The sequence below is a fragment of the Spermophilus citellus genome (assembly GCF_964194105.1).
Source record: "Spermophilus citellus genome assembly, chromosome: 10".
Classification (NCBI taxonomy): Eukaryota; Metazoa; Chordata; class Mammalia; order Rodentia; family Sciuridae; genus Spermophilus; species Spermophilus citellus.
This window is the reverse complement of record NC_138197.1, coordinates 75,256,540-75,278,940: the sequence shown is the minus strand read 5'-3', so window position 1 is coordinate 75,278,940 and position 22,401 is coordinate 75,256,540. Positions and strand designations below refer to the sequence as shown.

Genomic DNA, 22,401 nt, shown 5'->3' with positions numbered 1-22,401 from the left:
CACCTTCCTCCAATTACCACTCAATTAAGTATATCACTGATTAATTCAGTGATTAGATTTAGTCTATAGCTCAATCATTTCTCCTCCAAACCTTGCATTGTCTCACACATGAGCTTTTGGGGGACACCTCACATCCAAACCATAATAACATGCTTTATCCACATCTCTCATTTTCTCTTTTGCTTTTTTGCTTGAATGTTTTACAAAATGTCTTGTTTCATATTTTTTTTTGAGTTGTGTGCAACAATAGGAAATTCATAGACAAAATAATGATAGGTTTATAGTTTTGTACTAGTATAATGTATAGTGGATTAAATTATCAACAGTCAATTTGCTGTTTTAAGAAAAACTCTGTTATATTGTAAGGTTGTTATCTATAGGTCAAAAACCATTGAAAATGTTTATTGGGAAGACTATCTTATTAAAGAAAGATGGGTGGATGTTCACTTTGGCAGCACATATATTAAATTTTCAAAAACACAGAGAAGTTTAATATAGCCCTTGTGAAAGGATGGCATATAAATTCATAAAGTGTTTCATACTTTTTTAAGAAATAAAATGGCAGGAAATGATCATTTTTATAAAAACACTAAATATCAATGATCTCAACTCTCCCATTAAAAGACAAGCAGATTGGGTTAAAACTGGCCTCAATCATATATTGTGCATAAGATATATGCCTTATAGGGAAAGACAGCCACAGGTTGAAATTGAAAGGGTAAAAAAAGATATGCCATGAAAAGAGAATCAAAGTAAGCCAGAGTAACTACTCTCTTGTCCAAAAAAGCAGACATTAAGCCAAAATTAATCAGAAGAGTCAAGAAAGGTCACTTTACATTGGTAAAGGGAACTATCCAATGATGGCATATAACAATTTTAAAAACTTATGCCCCAAACATAATTACATAAATAAAATACTACTTAAAGACTCAGATATACTCTAATACAATAATACCAGATGATTTTTTCATATACCTCTCTCTCTAACAGATAGATTATCCAGAAAAAAACTAATGACACTATAGACATTAAAAATAATATAAACAAAATGAATCTAACAGACTTCTATATACTATTTTATCCCTCAAAAACTGAATTTATTTTTTTTCTCAGCTGTACATGGAATCTTCACAAAAATAGAACATATTTAGGGGCACAAATCAAGTCTTATAAAATACAAAAAAGTAGAGATAATTCCTTGTATTCAACCTATCATAATAGGATGAATTTTAAATTGATAAAACAATAAAAAACAAATCATTTTGACATGTGGAGACTGAATAATACCCTTTAGATGAGGAATGGGTCATGTGAGAAATTTAAAAATAACAATTCTAAAACCCATAAACAACAGGAAATCATTAAATCAGAGATCAAATTAATGGAATTTAGAATAAAAAAATTCAAAAGACCAATGCAACAAAAAGTTAATTCTTTGAAAAGATAAACAAGAACAAACCTTAGTCAAACTAAGCAAAAGAAAGAGAAGATCCCAACAAAAAACACTAAAGATTAAAAAAAAAAGGTACAGACATGGCTGAAATCCAGAGGTATAAACAAGTATTTTGAGCTGAGCAAGGTAGCTCATTCTTTTAATCCCAGCAGCTATAGTAGCTGAGGCAGTAGGTTTACACATCCAGAGCCAGCCTCAGCAAATTATCAAGGCCTTAAGCAACTCTGTGAGAACCTGTTTCTAAATAAAATATAAAAAAGTCTAGGGATGTGGCTCAGTGGTTAAAGGTCCCTAAGTTCAATCCCTGTTACCAAAAAAAAAAAAAAAAGAAGAAAGAAAGAAAAATAAACTATTTGGAAACATATTTTCAAATAAATGAGAAAATCTTGAAGATATAGACAAATTTCTAGATACATATGGCCTACCCAAATTGAAACAAGAGAATACAGAAAACCTAAAAAGACCAGTATCAAGGAATAATATTAAAGCAGGACTAAAAAGACTTTCAACAAAGAAAAGCCTTGGATAAGATGAATTCTCAGCTGGGTTTTACCAGATCTTTAAAGAAGAAATAAATGCTAATATATTCAAATTATTTTGTGAAACACAAAGAGAAGGAATACTCCCAAATTCATTCATAAAGTTACTATCACTCTGATACCAAATAAAGATAAAGACACATTAAGAGAAAAAAATTACAGAAAAAATATCACTGATTAATGTAGACCCTGGAGTCCTTAGTAAAATATCAGCAGTTCACATTTAAAAATACATTAAGAAGACTGTAGACGATGTTCTAGTTGGCTTCATCCAAGACGATGTTCTAGTTGGCTTCATCCAAGAGATGCAAGTTTGGAGATATATATATATATATATATATATATATATATATATATATATATATATATATATATATAATTCATAACAGAAATAGAAATAAAATTGAAAACCACATGATCATCTAAATAGATACATAAAAAGATTTTGACACAACTTAGCATTGGTTTCCATTAGGGGTTGTGATTCAGAGGTAGAATGCCTGCCTGGCATGCATGAGGTGCTGGGTTCGACCACATAAAAATAAAATGAAGATATTGTGTCCACCTACAACTAAAAATAAATGTTTAAAAAAAAACACTGAAAAAGTTTGGATAGAAGATACTTACCTCATCATCATAAAGCACATGCATGACAAACCTAAAGCAAACATCATAAATAATGAGGGAAATCTGAAAGCATTTCCTCTAAAATCAAGAACAGCATGAAGGTGTCCAGTCTCACCAAACCTATAAACATAGTTCTAGAAATTTTGGCCAGAGCAATCATTTAAGAAAAGGAAATTAAAGGGATACAAATAAGAAAAGAAAACATCAAATTATCTTTATTTGCAAATTATATGATCCTATACATATACAGAAAATTCACCAGGATTCTTCTAGGGCTGATAAAGTAGCAGCAAAGTAGCAGGACACAAGATCAGAATCCAAAAGTCAATAGCTTTCCTATACTTCACTAATCCACTAATGAATCTGCTGAGAAACAAATCAGGAAAACAATTCCATTCACAACACCCTAAACAAACAAACAAACAAACAAAATATCCAAACAAAAAATACTGAAAATAAATCTAACCAAAGAAGCAAAAGACCTGTGCAATGAAGACTGTGGATCACTGAAGAAGAGGGCATTAGAAGAAGGAAAAGCCTCCCCTGTTCTTGGATAGGCATAAATAATGTTTTCAAATGGGCCATAGTACCAAAAGTAATACAGAGATCTAATACAATTCCCATGAAAATACCAATGACATTTTTCACGGAAGTTGAAAAACACAGTTCTAAAATTTATATGGAAGAATAAGTGACCTAGAAGAGTCAAAGTAATCCTGACCAGTAAAATAAGGCTGGTGGCATCACAGTACTGAGTCTCAATTCTACTGAAGAGCAATAGTACCAAAAACTGCATGGCACTGACATCAAAACAGACATGAAGACCAATGGAACAAAATAGAAAAACAGAGACAATACTACACAGATACAGAGAAGCACCAAAAACATACATTGGAGGAAAGACAACATTTTAAAGAAATGGTGCTGGGAAAATTGGATATCTGTATTAGAAGAATGAAACCTGATCCCGCTCTCTCACCCTGCTTAAAAGTCAACTCAAAATGGATCAAAGATATACAAAGTAGAGGAAGAATTTTGCAGATCTTAGAATAAAATGTATGGTTAACATGCCAACATATGCATACAGACACTGACTTCCTTAATAAGATCTCTAAGATCAATAAATAAAACCAACAATTAATAAGTGGGATGAAATCAAATTTTAAAACTTCTGCACAGAAAAGGAAACAATTAAGAGTGTGAAAGGGTAGCCTATAGAATGGGGGAGAATCAATGACAGCTATTCTTCTGACAAAGGATTACTATCCAAAATATATGAAGAAAAAAAATCTTAACAGAAAAATTACCCACTCAATAAATGCACAAATAAACTCAACAGACATTTCTAAAAAGAAAAAAAATGCAAATGGAAAACAAATATGTGAAGAAATGTTCAACATCATTAGCACCATGCAAATCAAAAGTACACTGAGATTTAATCTCGCTCTGGGTAGAATGGCAAGCTTCAATAACATAAATAATAATAAATTCTGAGGAGGATGTACACAATAAGGTACACTTATACACAGTTTGTGGCACTGCAAATTAATTCAGACTCTTTGGAGAGCAGTATGGAGATTCCTCAGAAGACTAGAAATAGACTCATCATACGACCTAGCTGTTCCAATCCTTGGCATTTATCCAAAATACCTAAAATAAGCATATTTTAGTGATAATTGCATTCCAATGTTTATAGCAGCACAGTTCATAATCATCAAGTGGTGGAAACAGCCAAGGTATCTTCCAAGAGATAAATGGATAACGAAAATGTGATATGTATACACTGGGGTTCTACTCAGACATAGAGAAGTCTGGAGTTATGTCATTTGCTGATAAATGGACAGAATTGAAATCATCATTCTATTATGTTAAATAAGCCAGACTCAAAGTCAAAAGTGTAATGATTTCTTTCATATGTGAGTGGAAGAGAGAAATAAAGGATAAGAAAAATGGTGGGGGTGAGAACAGTTGAATGGAGAAAGTGAATTGAGAAGAAGGAAGGAGGGGTGGGGAAGAGGAGAAACTGTGTAATGAAATTGACCAAATTGTGCTGAGTACATGTATGAATATATCACAACAAATTCCAATTTTATGAATTACTAGTTTTCACCAATTAAAAAGCAAAGACACTTGGAATCACATGCCTCTAATCCCATCGAATGGGGAAGCTGAGGCAGGAGGAGTGCAAGTTCAAAGTTAGCCTCAGCAATTTAGAGAGAGCCTAAGCAATTTAGACCTTGTCTCAAAATAAAGAATAAAAAGGGCTGAGAATGTAGCTTAGTGATAAAGTCCTCCTGGGTTCATAATATGTATGAAAACAAACAATAAAACAAAAATAAAACCAATGTAACAACAATAAAAAAATAAAAATAGAAAAAAGACCACTACAGTAAAAAAAGGGAGTCAAATTAGGTACTAAAATCAAGCAATGAAAAATATTATGTTACATGTGTTTATGAATATGTTATTCTGAACACCACTATCATATACAAACATAATGTACTAATAAAACAAAAAATAATAAAATAAAAATAAAGGTATATAATGGAAAAATATAAAGACAGGTGGGAAATTGTAACAATGTGCATAATGAAAATACTAGTGGTGTATGGTAAATGCAATTGTAATCAATAACCTAACATAGAATTTTTGTCATTAATTTGGAAAAAGGAAGTTATGCCACCATGTCAAGATTTTAAAAATCTTGAGAGGAAGTTTTTAAACAATGCCATGAATTTTAATATTAATTATACAAATGTAATTAAATTATATTTAAAATTAATTAAATAAGACGTTGCTTCTCAGACTTAATGACAATAAATCAAAAGGAAAAAGTGGATTAAATATAATTTAATTTGACTTTGTCAAACTGATGTTGAACTGCAAAATTTTCTCCTCATAGATTGGAATTTGATAAAAACATTCTGTGAAAATGAATTGGGTGTATAAAATTTGCAGTGAAGATGAAGGTATGTTTTATTATTATTATTTATAACTTGCATTTGTAAAATTTATGTCTGAACATTTTTTATTAGAAACTAGTTGTTAAAAAATTACCAGAACATTATTTTCCTCTTTCCAAATGCATTGAAGGAGCTAGACTTTACTGTTACAGAAGTGTGGATATTTTAAATAATCTTAACCCCCCACACACATTCCTAAATCTCCAAAGTCACCCCTATCTTTTAAAAGAGTAAAACCATACAAAACTTGGAAAATAATTCGGTATATGATGAGCATATCAGGTATTTTGAGAACAAGATGAGAGAAAGGGCACATTTTATATATATATATATATATATATATATATATATATATATATATAGCCAAAAAAAATAGACAAAGAGGGCATTGGATCCAGTGAAACTAAAGGCAAGACAGGATCTTTCCAAAGAAGTCTAAGATGAAGTCAAGGCTCAATGTTAGCAAATTAAAAGGAAAAAATGAGTGAAGAACCATTCATCATAAAAGTTTGTTAAAGAAGCTTAATGTTGAGATAGCAGGAGTCTTCCAGAAATACCAAGATAATCCTTTGATATTCTTGAAATGAAAGTCAAAAAACATGAAGCAACATGAATTATAACAATGAAAGATGGAATGCATCATGAAGATATAACACCTATGTACTGATACCCTAGGAACGATATTTATGATGCAAAAACAATAGAAGACACAAGGAGAAATATAAACGTGCACAAAGACACTACCTCACCAAAAAAAAAAAAATGCTTATTTAAACACGCACTTGGAAAAATAATTTTCAAGGTTGCTTGAAATAACATTTATTTTGCTTTGGCATGGTACTCTCAAAGTTCTTCAAGGACACTTAAATCAAAATTCTAGCACTAATACTAAATATCATTGTTCTCTCATTCTCATTTTTGTGACATTAACACATGCTGAGGATTTGCAGCACACATAAATGTAAAACGGTAGCTGTGCCAATGAAGATCAAAATGAGAAACCTGACGAAAAAAACATCCTGGAAAAAGAAGTTGATTTTGGAAGACAATGGACAAATGGAAGAATACTAGTACTGCATTAGATATCAGGTTCTATTTATACTCGTGCACCACATTTCTTTATCATTAAAATTTACTTGACCAGCATTTTTTGAGCAAGTTCTTAAAAGACTGTTTGACCTGCTGGTTCCTTAAGGAGTAAATAAAAGGATTTAACATTGGGGCAACAGAGGTATTGAGCACAGCTATGCCCTTGGTCAAGGCTTCTCCTTCTTTGGCTGAAGTTTTGACATACATGAAAATGCAGCTTCCATAAGAAATGGAGACAACAATCATGTGTGAGGAGCAAGTGGAAAAGGCCTTTTTCCTTTGCTCAGCAGAGGGGATTCTCAGAATTGTCTTAATGATGAACACATAGGACAGAATCACTAATGTTAAGGTTGTCATGAGAGTGAATATTGCCAGGATAAATGCCAAGAGCTCTAGTAAGGACGTGTCTGTGCAGGAGATCAGAAGCATAGGAGAGGAGTCACAGGTGAAGTGGTCAATGATGTTGGAGTCACAGAAATCCAGTTGTAGTCCCATGATCACAGGTGGAAAGATGATGAGGAAGCCGGCCAGCCAAGAACCAAGGACAAATAGGGTGCAGATCCTGCTGTTCATTATTGTTGTGTAATGCAGAGGCTTGCAGATAGCCACATAACGGTCATAGGACATGGCAGTCAAAAGGAAAAATTCTGTTGAGCCAAGCAATATGAAGAAAAACACCTGGGCCATGCAAGAATTGTAGGAAATGGTCTTATCCCCTGTTGTGATGCTGACCAGGTATCTAGGAATAGAAACTGTGGTGAATGAGATTTCTAGGAAAGAGAAATTCCTGAGGAAGAAATACATAGGTGTTTTTAGGTGCAAGTCTACCAGGGTGAGGGTGATAATTGTTAAGTTTCCAGTAATGCTCAGTATGTAGGTGAAAAGTAGAAAGAGAAAAATGAAAATATTGAGCTTTGGGTCATCTGTTAATCCCAGAAGAATGAACTCAGTTGCAGATGTATGGTTTTTCATTTCCTATTGTTCCTTTCTTCCAGGTCTAAAGATGCAAATAAAAACCAATTATTTAATAAGTTTAGGACAGACTTTTGATCACATTTTCTGAGTCAGAAAACATAAAAGGCCTGTAAAGAAACACTAAATTAACCATCAGGATATACTACCTTTGGGGACTGAGGTTGTAGCTCAGTGGTAGAGCACTGGGATGGATCATCAGCACCACAGAAAAATAAATAAACAAGGGTACTGTGTTCATCTACAACCAAATATATTTGAAAAAGAAGATGTACTAAATTTGGAAAGTATACATAAACCACAATCAAATAATCTATGTCTGTTACCTGCAGTGTACATCTCCATCCATTTAATATCAAGTTAGTCTCTTCATAGGTTCAATAAGTGCATCTGCATAAGAAAATTATATTGTCAAATGTGCCCTACTTTCCTTTAAATATCTGACCATATGCGTGTAAAAACTAAGTAGAAAATCTTAAAATATAAAATATTTGTTGTTAAAATACTGTTCCAATGAGCACATGTTCTGAATTTCTGAAGTGAAACCTTTTGAAGTGTGTTTCTTAATTTTCCATGATACTCAGTGTCATTCTTACTGGTATGGAGAATTAATAATTTCACATGAATCAGGACAATGAAAAGTATTATTTACATAATTCTAAAGAATCAAACTCAGAATTTTACAATGTATTAAAATTTTTCCTTTTTGAATTCAATAATAATTTATCACTGTATAGATGAGGTTCTGGGGGCCAAAGTTAAGTGATGTAGGTTATACAATAATTAGAAAGGAAAAAACATAAATGAAGCAAGAAATTTAAAAAATGCACTTACATTGAGATAATCCCACATGGTAGCAGTTTAATGCTGAAACCCATATGCTAGGTTACTTTTCCTTGAGTGACAATGTTTGATGCTCTGCTTTCAGATCTTTATATACACTTCTCAATCTGTGCCTGTCTCTGATTTTCTTGCATAATGACAAACTTATGTAGCATATGGATGGAATTTGGGCTGATGATGTTTGCTGTGTACAGTGAACCTGCTTGTAGGAATGCTCCACTAAACAGATTGCTAACATCACAGAGGCCCTAATGAGATTGGGACATGGCCTCAAGTACTGGCAGAAGGTCCTATAACCAGACCTGAGCAAAGAATCCAAGAAGTTCTGCTGTTTATAGTCTGGGAACAAGCTTGTGACCTCTTGAGAAATCTGGTGTTCTGGGTAGTGGCAGAAGCTCTAAGGGCAGTCCCAAGTAATCAATTCATGTTAAGTCTGAAAGTGAGTACCTCAGGTAGCTTCTCAAAATTGTCATTGAGCAAAAGTGTATCAACTTATTATTTACGAGTAGAAGGTATGAGTTTGGAATTGGAGATGGCAGTAGAAAAATGGACAGTTTAGAACTGGTTACAGGGAAGGATTTCAGAGCCAGAGATCATGCTTTCATGGAATGTAGAAAATCTATGAGAGAGAGAGAGAGAGAGAGAGAAAGAGAGAGAGAGAGAGAGAGAGAGAGAGAGAGAGAGAGAGGAGGAAGAAAGGAAAGAAGGAAGAAAGGAATATCGGAAGGTATAACCGGAGAGAGAGAGGAAGAAAAAGGGCAGGTGAGAAAACAGGAAATAAAATAATGGAATTCTTTAGGTGTTTTGGGGTAATACTTACAGATAAATAGACTTGATAAACGTGTATATTTTGTTTGTGAATCAACTGAAACTAATCAAGAGAAGGCTCATTTCATGAATAAGAATCAAGGAGCAATAACAATGGAAAAGAGGTAAGCTATTATGTATATGAAATAAAATTGTTGAGATGATTAATAGTAAAGGAATATTCCAAGGTTGTATGATCCAAGACAAATCTTGTGTCCCAAAATTTCTTTAAAAAGAACAAAGTCCTGACCCTAGGTGCTAAGAAACCTGAAATACATTTTACTTGGCTCTCAGTAAGTATGGTTTAAATAAAGATGGACTGTATTTTTTATTGCTTTGCTCACCTTCCTTTTAGAAAACTTGGTTTTATAAATATTCTTTTTTAAGTAAACAAGCTAGTCTTATCTGATTTCTTCCCTCCTGCAAACAGACACAGGGGATTCTTTTTGGAGAGGAGAATTAAACTGTCTCTGGAGAGCATGGTACTGATGACAGCACCCTAAAGAAAAGCTGAGTAATTTTAATTAGCCACTTTTAGAAATTGTGCTTTTTTTCCTCAATATGAAATAACAGAAAAATGTACAATTCTAGCCCCAACAAGGAAGAAATGACAGTTTTGTGTTACCTTGGACTTCATATTGTTAATATTATTTTCTTTCAACCTGAAACAAATACTTGCCAAAGTAATATTTATTTATTTATTTATTATAAATAAGTAAAGATATTGTGATATAATACCACTTCATGGGAACATGTAAAAAAGCAGGAAATAGAAAGAGGAGAGGCCATAGAATGTTGTTAGTTATGGTTTCATTGCTCTGATCAAAACAATTAGAAAATAGGATATTTATTTTGGATGACTGATAGGTTCAGACCATGGATGGTTGATTCCATTGCAGTGGGTCTAAGCTGAGATGGAGCATCATGGCAGAAAGTGTGGGGGGGAGCTGATAACCTCATGGCAAACAAAAAGACCAATAGGTCTGTCTGTCTATCTCTCTCTCTCTCTCTCTCTCTCTCTCTCTCTCTCTCTCTATCTATCTATCTATATATCTATCTATCATCCCCAGGCATTGAGGACAAAATATAAACTCAAAAGTCATGCCTCCAGTGACCCACTTTCTCCAACCACACCCCTCCCACTTATATAGTAAGCACACAGTTAATACATTCAATTTAAGATGGCTTGGTTAGTTCACTATTCTCATAAGCTCATGACTTTATCTCTGAATATTTTTGTAATTGATTCAGGATCTTTAGAGGGACACTTCATATCCAAATCATAACATATTAACTGTGCTATTTATATTCTTATTTTTTGATAGGAAGAATATTTATACGTATTTCAGGAAAGATAAAGTCAGTACATAATCACATCAGCAAGTTACAATAAAAATTGAGAATACAATATAAACATAAAACTCATGAAATATATATATCTGAAAAAATTCCTCATATATTATTTACTTATTTTCTTTAATTTTTTTAATTATAGATGAACACAATATCTTTATTTATTTATTTTTATGTAGTACTGAGGATCAACTCCAGTGCCTCACACATGCAAGGCAGGTGCTCCAACCTCTTAGCCCCAGCCCCAGCCCTATTTACTTCTATACTCCATGTTTGCATAAATAATGCAAAATATACTCTACTGACATATGTATCCAAAAGAACAAATAAAAATGAAAAATATAGTTCCTTTCACATTATAAACCAAGCAAGCCTAGTTTATATCCTGATTTCATTTTCTTATGTGTGTTTTTTTCCATTGGACAATTTAGGGTCTGGTTCATCATTTCAGATGCTGAATTCTTTGAGTACAGTATGTATGATATATATGCTGAATTTGAATTGTTTTTGTCCTTAGAATTGTATTATATCTATCTGGATGTGCTTTGGCAGATGAATCTATGGAAATGGGGGAGAAATACTGGTGACTTAGGTTGACTGTCTGATTTTCAGAGAATGGTCAATGAAGGACAGAATTTTTCTAACCAAAAAAAAAAAGGTATCTTTCCCCTTTCTTCTGTTTTTTAATTGGATTCCCTTAGTTATATATAACACTAGGATTCACTTTGGCATGCATGAAAGCATGGAATATAATTTGCTCTAATTCAATCCCCACTATATCCCCTTTCTCTCTTCTCCTCACTCCCCCTGTTCCCTTTCCTCTACTGAATTTTCTGCCTTTACTTATAGTTTTTCTTATAAATTATTGTCTTGTGGATATGCATAATGGTGAGATTCACTCTGGTACATTCCCCTACGTTCATAAGAAAAATAGGTCAGTTTGTCCCACTGTTCTTCTCTTACCTGTTCTTCCTCTCTCTCCCTCAATTCCACCTTCTAATTGATTGATCTTTCTTCTATTGGGATGGAACCCCTCATTTTCTTTGCTTTTTCTTTCCCCCCTTATTTTGGACTGGTTTCTACATATCAGAGAAAACATTTGACCTTTGGCTTTCTGGGTCTGGCTTATTTCACTTAGCATGATTGTCTCTATTGAGCTTCCACTGATCAGCAAATGGCATCATTTCATTCTTCTTTATACCTGAGTAATACGCCAATGTATATGTATAAGTATATGAAGGGCACTCAGGTTGGTTCCACAGCTTGTTATTGTTAATTGTGGTGCTTTAAACATTGTTTTCCCTGCATTTTTACATAATGCTGATTTTACATTATTTTTTAAATATAGAAAATTTTCTAAAGCATTATATAGGGGCTGAAAGGGGAAAAGAGAAAGAATAGACAAATGAGAGAAAAAAAGAAAAAAGTGGGAAAGGATAATACACACCAAGTTGAAAAGAAGAAAAATACAGATGGGGTGGGATTGATGCAATAATATAATAGATAATAGTAGATAATGTTGGAGGGAGACTAGGAGTAAGAGGAGCAAGAATAAACCAAGGGTGGTAAAGCAAAGAACAATTCTAATTAATGCTTTAAATGATTAGAAAAAATACATTGAAATGTGTTGAAGATACAATGTCAGCTATTAGGGTAACAACTAACTCTCCAGACAGAGAGTCATATGTATTAATATATGTGATTAAGTTAAAGTGTTATTTATAGTAAACACTGCAAATTGAAGAAAATTCTCATTGAAAATGGCTTGGATTTTATTAGGATTTGGAACATTTAGAATATGTCCATCATTCTTGGTTTTGGACCCCTCCAGAGGAGCTGGGTAACAGGAGACACTCTCTAATTTACTATGGATCTCCCACCAGCTGATTCTGGTTTGTCAGCTCAGGAGCCTGTGACTGACTGACAGGAGGTGTCATGTCATGTCTGTTGGTTGTTTTTATTGTGTGCATGAGTTCAAGATGGGCTCTGCGCTAGGCCTGTGATTGCCAAGAAGTATCCTGTACTTGCTCTTCTTTTCAGTGGTAGAGGACTCACCTGGTATATGTGAGGCACTGAGTTCAATTCTCAGCACCACATAAAAATATATAAAATAACGGTATTGTGTCCACCTAAACTAACTAACTAACTAACTCTCTCTCTCTCTCTCTCTCTCTCTCTCTCTCTCTCTCTCTCTCTTTATATATATATTATATATTATAATATATATAATAAGAATTCATCTATATTGGTTACTATCTGGTTGGCTTCCTGTACCTTATTGTGACAATTAGTATTTTCTGGAAAGTTCTTGATGCTTATTGCTGTTCAACGTTATTGAAAAACTGAGTATTTATTCCAATCTTCATAATATGTCTTTGTTTAGGCCTTTCTTTCTAGGAATTTTAAGTGCTTATTTTTTGAGTCTTTAGTCATTTCTGCCATTTCAACACTAGATAGTGTCCTAAGTCCAGGTTTACTGCACTCTTGTTATTGACAAGTTCATTGTTTCAGCACTAGAGGGTGATCCATGTGTAGGTTTGCCCCAATTCTGCAGCTTGTGTTGATCAGCATAAATTCAGTGTTGGTCAGAATAAAATGGCTTGGTTTTAGAGGTTTCAGTCTATAGTGCTTTGATCCCACAGTCTGCTGGGACCAGTGCTACACTGAGATGGACCAAATATAATGATAATTGGTAACATTACTGAGAACTTGTTTTCTTGCAGTATTTTAAATGTTTACCTACATAAAATCAGAACAAAGTAATCTATGCATTAAATACAATTATTTTTCCTCCTTAACAACAAATGAACAAATCTGAATTCCAGAGAAGGTAATGGTTTGTTCAAAGTGTCAAGGTTGTAAATGACAAGGTCAGCATACAAAGCCAGGCAACTTTATTCCAGCACTCATACACTTAAGCAGCACACTGTTGCTATGAAACATATAACTCATCCTCTTGGATCAAAGAGATAATTCAGAGACTTGCACCTATTCAAAGGATTGTGAATCAACACTATCCAATCAACCATTTAATTTAAATCAATGGTGATGACTCTCTTGCCTTTCTATAAGGAATAAAAAGTAAGGAATTGTATTTTTATAATAAAATAGTATTGAATTTTGATACTTTTTCTGTATCTATTGAGATGGTCATGTGATTTTATCCTTCATTTTGTTAATGTAGTTTATCTAATAAATTGATTTTTCCCATGTTGAGCATTCTGGGGATAAATTACTATTTTATGATTAAAAATTCTCAAAACACTTTAGAAAGAATTAATCCCAAGGTAATAAGACAGTGTATAACAAGCCCACCACAAACATCATATTCAGTGATGGAAAACTTGATCCTTAAAGATCAAATTCAAAACAAATATTCCCATATTCACCACGTTTTTTATTCAATATGGAACTGAAAGTTATAGCTAGAGCAATTGGATAAAAATAAGAAATGAAAGGTATTCAATTGGAAAAGAAGTCATATTATCTTTCTGTATTGATGGCATGATTTTCTATGAGAAAAACATTGAAAAATACACACTCACATACACAGACACACACTGAAAGAATCAATGAACAAGTAAAGTTGCAAGATACCAAACCAACATACAAAAATTAGCTGCATCTCCACACTAACAACATATATTTGAAAAATTAGTAAGAAAACATTTTAATTTGCAATAACAGGGAATAAAATACTTAAAATAAACTTAAATAGAGAAAAGACTTCCATAGTAAAAACTCTAAAACCTGAAAAATGATATAAAGGACAAAATCAATAAATGGATTACCCGTGTTTGGATTGGAAGTTTTAATTTTGTTCAGTTGTTCTTTACACAAAGTTATCTACACATTCAATGCAATCTGTATCAAGATTTCAATAGCAGTTTTTTACTGAAAGAAAAAAATGTCTAAAATTCAAATAGAATGCCTTAAGAGTTTGAATAGCCAAATCAGTCATGAGAAAAAGAATGGAGCTGGACGTGTAACACTTACTGATTTCTAAATATCTAACAAAGCTACAATAATTAAACAGTATGGCATTTATATAGAGAGAGGCATGAAAAACTAATTGAGCAGAATACAGAGCTCAGTAAAAATCTCATTCATGTACAGAAAATTGATATTTTTAAGGTGCTAAGAATTCACAATAGGAAAGGACAGTACATGCAATAAATAGAATTTAAAAACGATATATTCTCATGCAAAAGAATGAAACTGGAGCCTTATCTTACATTATACACAAAAATGAACTGGAAAAATACTAAAGACTAAACATAAGATCTGAGACAACACACACACACACACACACACACACACACACAGATACACACACATATATACAAACACACATCTGAGACAGTAAAACTCCTAGGAAGAAATATATGTGGAAAGCTTCATGACATTAGTCTTAGCAATGACACCAAAACTTCAGGTGAAAAACCCAAAATACACAAGTGGCAGCACATCAAATTGAGAAGCTTCTACACAGCTAAGAAAACAACAGAAAGAAAAGGCATCCCATGGAATGGAAAAATAATTATAAGACATTATAAAACATAAACATGGTAAGGGATTAATATCCAAAATATAAGGAACTCCATAGACTTGACAGAAAAAACAACTAATGCAATTGAAAAAAAAATTAGAAAAAGACTTGAATAGTTATTTTCCCAAAGATGATATACAAATGTATAAGGTTATCAACATCACTTATATCAGTGAAGTGCAAGTTAAAACTACAGTGAAGCATCACATCTTTTATGATGGCGATTATATAAATAAAAGTAAAAACAACAATCCTCCAAACTAAAAGTAACAAGTGTTGGCCAGGAGAGAAGAAATTGAGACTCATGTACACTGTTGATGGGGATGTAAAATGGCACCTCCCATACAGAGAACAGTACAATTGTTCCTCAAAACAATCACAAATAGAACTACCACATGATATAGAAAACCAAAATTTTTTATATGTACCCAAAAGAATTGAAACCAGGATCTTTGAGAGATTTTCAAATACTTATGTTTACTACGTCGTTATTCACAATACCAAGGATATGAAAGCAATCCTTTAAAATCCTTTAAATATACATCTACAGATTAGTAAACAAAGAAAACGTGGTGTGTGTGTGTATGTATATATATATATATATATATATATATATATATACATACACACACACACATACATTAGGATATTATTCAGTCCTAATTAATAATGAGATTTTTTTCCATATGCAGCAACATACTTGGACTTGGAAGACATACTAAGATAAAAGCCAGTCACAGAATGACAAATAATGCCTTGGCTCCATCCACATCCTGAAAATAGTCAAACTCAGAAAGTAATGAAAGTTTTCAAGTCTGGGGTATTTTCATATACATGAAGATGCAGCTTCCATATGAGATGGAGACAACCATCATATGTGAGGAACAGGTTGAGAAGGCCTTTGTTCTTTGTTGAGCTGAAGGAATTCTTAGAATTGTTCTGAGGATGTAAGCGTAGGAGAGAATTATTAGTGCCAATGTGGTCAAGAGAGTGAACAAAGCTAAAACAAAACTCAAGAGCTCTCGAGTACTGGTGTCTGTGCAAGAGATTTGCAGCAAATGAGCAGAGTTACAGGTGAAGTGGTTAATGACATTAGAATCACAGAAATCTAACTGCAAGCCCATGGTCAGTGGTGGAAAAATGACCAAGAAGCCAGCCAGCCAAGAGATGATGATGAGCTGGTAACAGATCTTGTTACACTTGATGGTAGTGTAATGTAGAGGCTTGCAGATAGCCACGTAGTGATCATAGGGCATAGAGGCCAGGAGGAAAACCTCCATTGATCCAAGGAAGATAAAGAAAAATAGTTGAGCTGCACAAAAATTGTAGGAAATCGACTTATCCCCAGTTACGATGCTGATCAAAAACCCAGGGTTACAGACAGAAGTAAATGAAATTTCTAGGAATGAGAAATTCCTGAGGAAGAAATACATGGGGGTCTTCAGGTGGGAATCCAGGAGGGTAAGGATGATGATAGTTAGATTTCCAGTAACACTCAGCACATAGGTGAGAAATATAAAGAAGGAAGTCACAAACTGGAGCTCTGGATCATCTGTTAGACCCAGGAGGATGAAGTCTGTTACTAATGTTTTATTTTTCATTTCCAACGGGTGGTTTCAGGTAGATTTTCCTGATAAAAATGTATCTGGAAAACAGTAAAATATGAGTCAGATGAGTCAAATGTTTGCATATGTTTTTTGAAGTAATATTTTTTGCATTTTGATATGAAGCACTTTGGAATTTGGTTGTGTGTGTGTGTTTCGCACTTTCTATAATTCAATCATATGTGTATATTTTTATTTTTAATATGACTGTGCTATATTTTATTCTGTCTCTACATTTACATTTATTGTTGAGAAATAAATTTATTGGACACAAATTGTCAAATGTTTCATTATTTAGCTAATATATAAGGGGTACTATGCTTTTCTTACATTATCTTTTCTAGGAATAAAAATTCTTATTTGATCATGCAACATGTGCTCAACGGAACTTTCTAAGGAAAATTCTAAATATCTTTCTTGAGAAATAGCCACTACTAACTTCAGTAGTACTTTTTTATTGACATACATACACATACACACACACACACACATACACACACACACACAAACAAAAACAAAACAAAAAAACTGGATAATTGATTCTAATTAATGTTTTGAACTTTTAAACATGGTCTGTGTAAATAGTATCCCATTTTCTCCAGTCAAAATACATTCTATTTCTAGATATTATTGGAAATTTTGGAACCTCTAACTTCATTCTTGATTTAAAAAAACAAAGAAAGCACGATTAAAATGTCTCTGGAGAGCATGGTACTAATGAGAGCCCCCTAAAGTAAAGAGAGTAATTTTAATTAGGCTTCTTTTAGAAATTATGTTTCTTCAACATTAAATGCCAGAGATTTGCAATGCCAGCATCAACAGTGAGGTCAATATGACAGTGGCTGGGGTTGGGGTTCAGGATTAGAGAGCTCGCTTAGCAAGTGCAAGGCCCTCGGTTCTATCCTCAACACCAAGTGAAAATAAATAAATAAAATAAAGCTATTGTGTCCAACTACAACAAAAAAATAAATATTAAAAAATGAGGACATGACAGTCTTGAGTTATTTTGAACTTCCTATTGTCAATCTCATTTTCTTTCAACCTGAAACAAATGTCTGACAAAGTCATATAATCCAATGGCATGGGAAATGTAAAAACAAAAATGAGAAAATAAGAGGAAAGGTCTTGTGATAGTTAATTTGCAATTCAAATGTTTTTTGCATTGATAAAAACATATTGAGTGTCTATTTTATTTTATTTTATTTTTTTTTTACATTTTTTTTATTGGTTGTTCACAACATTACAAGGCTCTTGACATATTATATTTCATACATTAGATTGACATGGGTTATGAACTCCCAATTTTACCCCAAATGCAGATTGCAGAATCACGTCAGTTACACATCCACAATTTTACATAATGCCATATTAGTGACTCTTGTATTCTGCTACCTTTCCTATCCCCTACTATCCCCCCTCCCCTCCCCTCCCATCTTCTCTCTCTACCCCATCTACTGTAATTCATTTCTCTCTTTGTTTATTTTCCCATTCCCCTCACAACCTCTTATATGTAATTTTGTTTAGCAATGAGTGTCTCCCTTCATTTCCATGCAATTTCCCTTTTCTCTCCCTTTCCCTCCCATCTCAAGTCTCTGTTTAATGTTACTCTTTTCTTCCTACTCTTCCTCCCTGCTCTGTTCATACTTGCTCTCATTATATCAAAGAAGACATTTGGTATCTGTTTTTTAGGGTTTGGCTAGCTTCACTAAGCATAATCTGCTCTAATGCCATCCATTTCCCTGAAAATTCTATGATTTTGTCATTTTTTATTGCTGCATAGTACTCCATTGTGTATAGATGCCACATTTTTTTTATCCATTCGTCTATTGAAGGGCATCTGGGTTGGTTCCACAGTCTAGCTATTGTGAATTGTGCTGCTATGAACATCGATGTGGCAGTGTCCTTGTAGCATGCTCTTTTAAGGTCTTCAGGGAATAGTCCGAGAAGGGCAATAGCAGGGTCAAATGGTGGTTCCATTCCCAGCTTTCCCATGAATCTCCAAACTGCTTTCCAAATTGGCCGCACCAATTTGCAGTCCCACCAGCAATGTACAAGTGTACCCTTTTCTCCACATCCTCGCCAGCACTTGTTGTTGTTTGAATTCATAGTGGCTGCCAATCTTACTGGAGTGAGATGGTATCTTAGGGTGGTTTTGATTTGCATTTCTCTGACTGCTAGAGATGGAGAGCATTTTTTCATGTACTTGTTGATTGATTGTATATCCTCCTCTGAGAAGTGTCTGTTCAGGTCCTTGGCCCATTTGTTGATTGGGTTATTTGTTATCTTATTGTCTAGTTTTTTGAGTTCTTTGTATACTCTGGATATTAGGGCTCTATCTGAAGTGTGAGGCGTAAAAATTAGTTCCCAGGATGTAGGCTCCCTATTTACCTCTCTTATTGTTTCTTTTGCTGAAAAAAAACTTTTAAGTTTAATTAAGTCCCATTTGTTGATTCTAGTTGTTAACTCTTGTGCTATGGGTGTCCTATTAAGGAATTTGGAGCCCGACCCCACAATCTGTAGATCGGAGCCAACTTTATCTTCTATCAGACGCAGAGTTTCTGATTTGATATCAAGCTCCTTGATCCATTTTGAGTTAACTTTTGTGCATGGCGAGAGAAAGGGATTCAGTTTCATTTTGTTGCATATGGATTTCCAGTTTTCCCAACACCATTTGTTGAAGATGCTATCCTTCCTCCATTGCATGCTTATAGCCCCTTTATCAAATATAAGATAGTTGTAACTTTGTGGGTTAGTCTCTGTGTCCTCTATTTTATACCATTGGTCCACCCGCCTGTTTTGGTACCAGTACCATGCTGTTTTTGTCACTATTGCTCTGTAATATAGTTTGAAATCTGGTATCGCTATACCGCCTGATTCACTCTTTCTGCTTAGAATTGCTTTTGCTATTCTGGGTCTTTTATTTTTCCATATGAATTTCATGATTGCTTTATCTATTTCTACAAGAAATGCCGTTGGGATTTTGATTGGCATTGCATTAAATCTATAGAGAACTTTTGGTAATATCGCCATTTTGATGATGTTTGTTCTGCCTATCCATGAACAGGGTATATTTTTCCATCTTCTAAGATCTTCTTCTACTTCTCTCTTTAGGGTTCTGTAGTTTTCATTGTATAAATCTTTCACCTCTTTTGTTAGGTTGATTCCCAAGTATCTTATTTTTTTTGAGGATATTGTGAATGGAGTGTTTTTCCTCATTTCCATTTCAGAAGTTTTGTTGCTGATATACAGAAATGCCTTTGATTTATGCGTGTTGATTTTATATCCTGCCACTTTGCTGAATTCATTTATTAGTTCTAGTAGTTTCTTTGTAGACCCTTTTGGGTCTTCTAGGTATAGAATCATGTCATCTGCAAATAGTGATAATTTAAGTTCTTCTTTTCCAATTTTTATGCCTTTAATTTCTTTCGTCTGTCTAATTGCTCTGGCCAGTGTTTCGAGAACTATATTGAATAGAAGTGGAGATAGAGGGCATCCCTGTCTTGTTCCGGATTTTAGAGGGAATGCCTTCAACTTTTGTCCATTCAGAATGATGCTAGCCTGAGGCTTAGCATAGATAGCTTTTACAATGTCAAGGTAAGTTCCTGTTATCCCTAGTTTTTCTAATGTTTTGAACATAAAGGCATGCTGTACTTTGTCGAATGCTTTCTCTGCGTCTATCGAGATGATCATATGGTTCTTATCTTTAAGTCTATTGATGTGGTGGATAACATTTATTGATTTCCGTATATTGAACCATCCTTGCATCCCAGGGATGAATCCTACTTGATCATGGTGCACAATTTTTTTGATGTGCCTTTGTATCCGATTCGCCAGAATTTTATTGAGGATTTTTGCATCTAGGTTCATCAGAGATATTGGTCTGTAGTTTTCTTTCTTTGAGGTGTCTTTGTCTGGTTTCGGGATCAGGGTGATGTTGGCCTCATAGAATGAATTTGGAAGAGCTCCCTCTTTTTCTATTTCCTGAAATAACTTGAATAGTATTGGTATTAATTCTTCTTTAAAGGTTTTGTAAAACTCCGCTGTATACCCATCCGGTCCTGGGCTTTTCTTGGTTGGTAGTCTTTTGATGGCTTCTTCAATTTCATCTATTGATATTGGTCTGTTCAGATTGTCTATATCCTCCTGACTCAGTCTGGGCAAATCATATGACTTAAGAAATTTATCGATGTCTTCACTATCCTCTATTTTATTGGAATATAGATTTTCAAAATAATTTCTAATTGTCTTCTGTATTTCTGTAGCATCTGTTGTGATATTGCCTTTTTCATCCCGTATGTTAGTAATTTGAGTTCTCTCTCTTCTTCTCTTCGTTAGCATGACTAAAGGTCTGTCGATCTTATTTATTTTTTCGAAGAACCAACTTTTAGTTTTGTTAATTTTTTCAATAGTTTCTTTTGTTTCAATTTCATTAATTTCCGCTCTGATTTTAATTATTTCTTGCCTTCTGCTACATTTGCTGTTGTTTTGCTCTTCCTTTTCTAGGGCTTTGAGTTGGAGTGTGAGCTCATTTATTTGTTGGTTTCTTCTTTTTTTGAGGAATGACCACCAGGCGATGAACTTTCCTCTTAAAACTGCTTTCATTGTGTCCCATAGATTCCGATATGTTGTGTCTGTATTTTCGTTTATCTCTAAGAATTTTTTGATTTCCTCCTTTATGTCTTCTGTAACCCATTGATCATTCAGTAACATATTGTTCATTTTCCATGTGATGTAGGATTTTTCCTTCCTTCTTTTATCATTGATTTCCAGTTTCATTCCATTATGATCAGATAAAATGCATGGTATTATCCCCACCCCTTTATATTTAATGAGGTTTGCCCTATGGCATAATATATGGTCTATTTTTGAGAAGGATCCATGTGCTGCTGAGAAGAAAGTATATCCATTTGATGATGGTTGATATATTCTATATAAGTCAGTTAAGTCTAGGTTATTGATTGTGGTATTGAGTTCTATAGTTTCTTTATTTAACTTTTGTTTGGAGGATCTGTCCAATGGTGAGAGAGGTGTGTTGAAGTCTCCCATAATTATTGTGTTGTGGTCTATTTGATTCTTGAATTTGAGGAGAATTTGTTTTGTGAATGTCGCAGCACCAATGTTTGGTGCGTAAATATTGATAATTGTTATGTCTTGTTGGTGAATGGTTCCTTTTAACAGTATATAATGACCTTCTTTATCCCTTTTGATTAACTTAGTCTTGAAGTCGATTTTATTCGATATGAGGATGGCCACCCCTGCTTGCTTACGAGGACCATGTGCGTGGTATATTTTTTCCCATCCTTTCACCTTCAGCCTGTGTATGTCTTTTCCCATCAGATGTGTCTCCTGGAGGCAGCATATTGTTGGATTTGTTTTTTTAATCCATGATACCAGCCTATGTCGCTTTATTGGAGAGTTTAAGCCATTAACATTCAGAGTTACTATTGATATGTGGTTTGAACTTCCATCCATGTTTGATTGTTTATCCTTTTTAAAAAAAAAAAAAAAAATTTAGTTTGTCTCTCCATGATTGTCTTTCCCCTTGCCCTCTGTCTTTACTGCGGCACTTCCCACTGATGGTTTTGGTTATTGTTTTTCATTT

At 33.8% G+C, this 22,401-nt stretch overlaps 1 protein-coding gene across 1 annotated transcript; it reads right to left on the bottom strand.

Annotated features, from left to right (window-relative positions):
• Positions 1–6,707: 6,707 nt before the first annotated feature.
• LOC308658845 (olfactory receptor 6C76-like) lies at positions 6,708–7,643 on the bottom strand (the record flags this gene model as incomplete). The annotated part of the gene is made up of 1 exon (XM_081311761.1): positions 6,708–7,643. The coding sequence occupies one exon, from the start codon at positions 7,641–7,643 to the stop codon at positions 6,708–6,710; it is 936 nt and encodes a 311-aa protein (XP_081167887.1).
• Between the last annotated feature and the right edge of the window lie 14,758 nt (positions 7,644–22,401).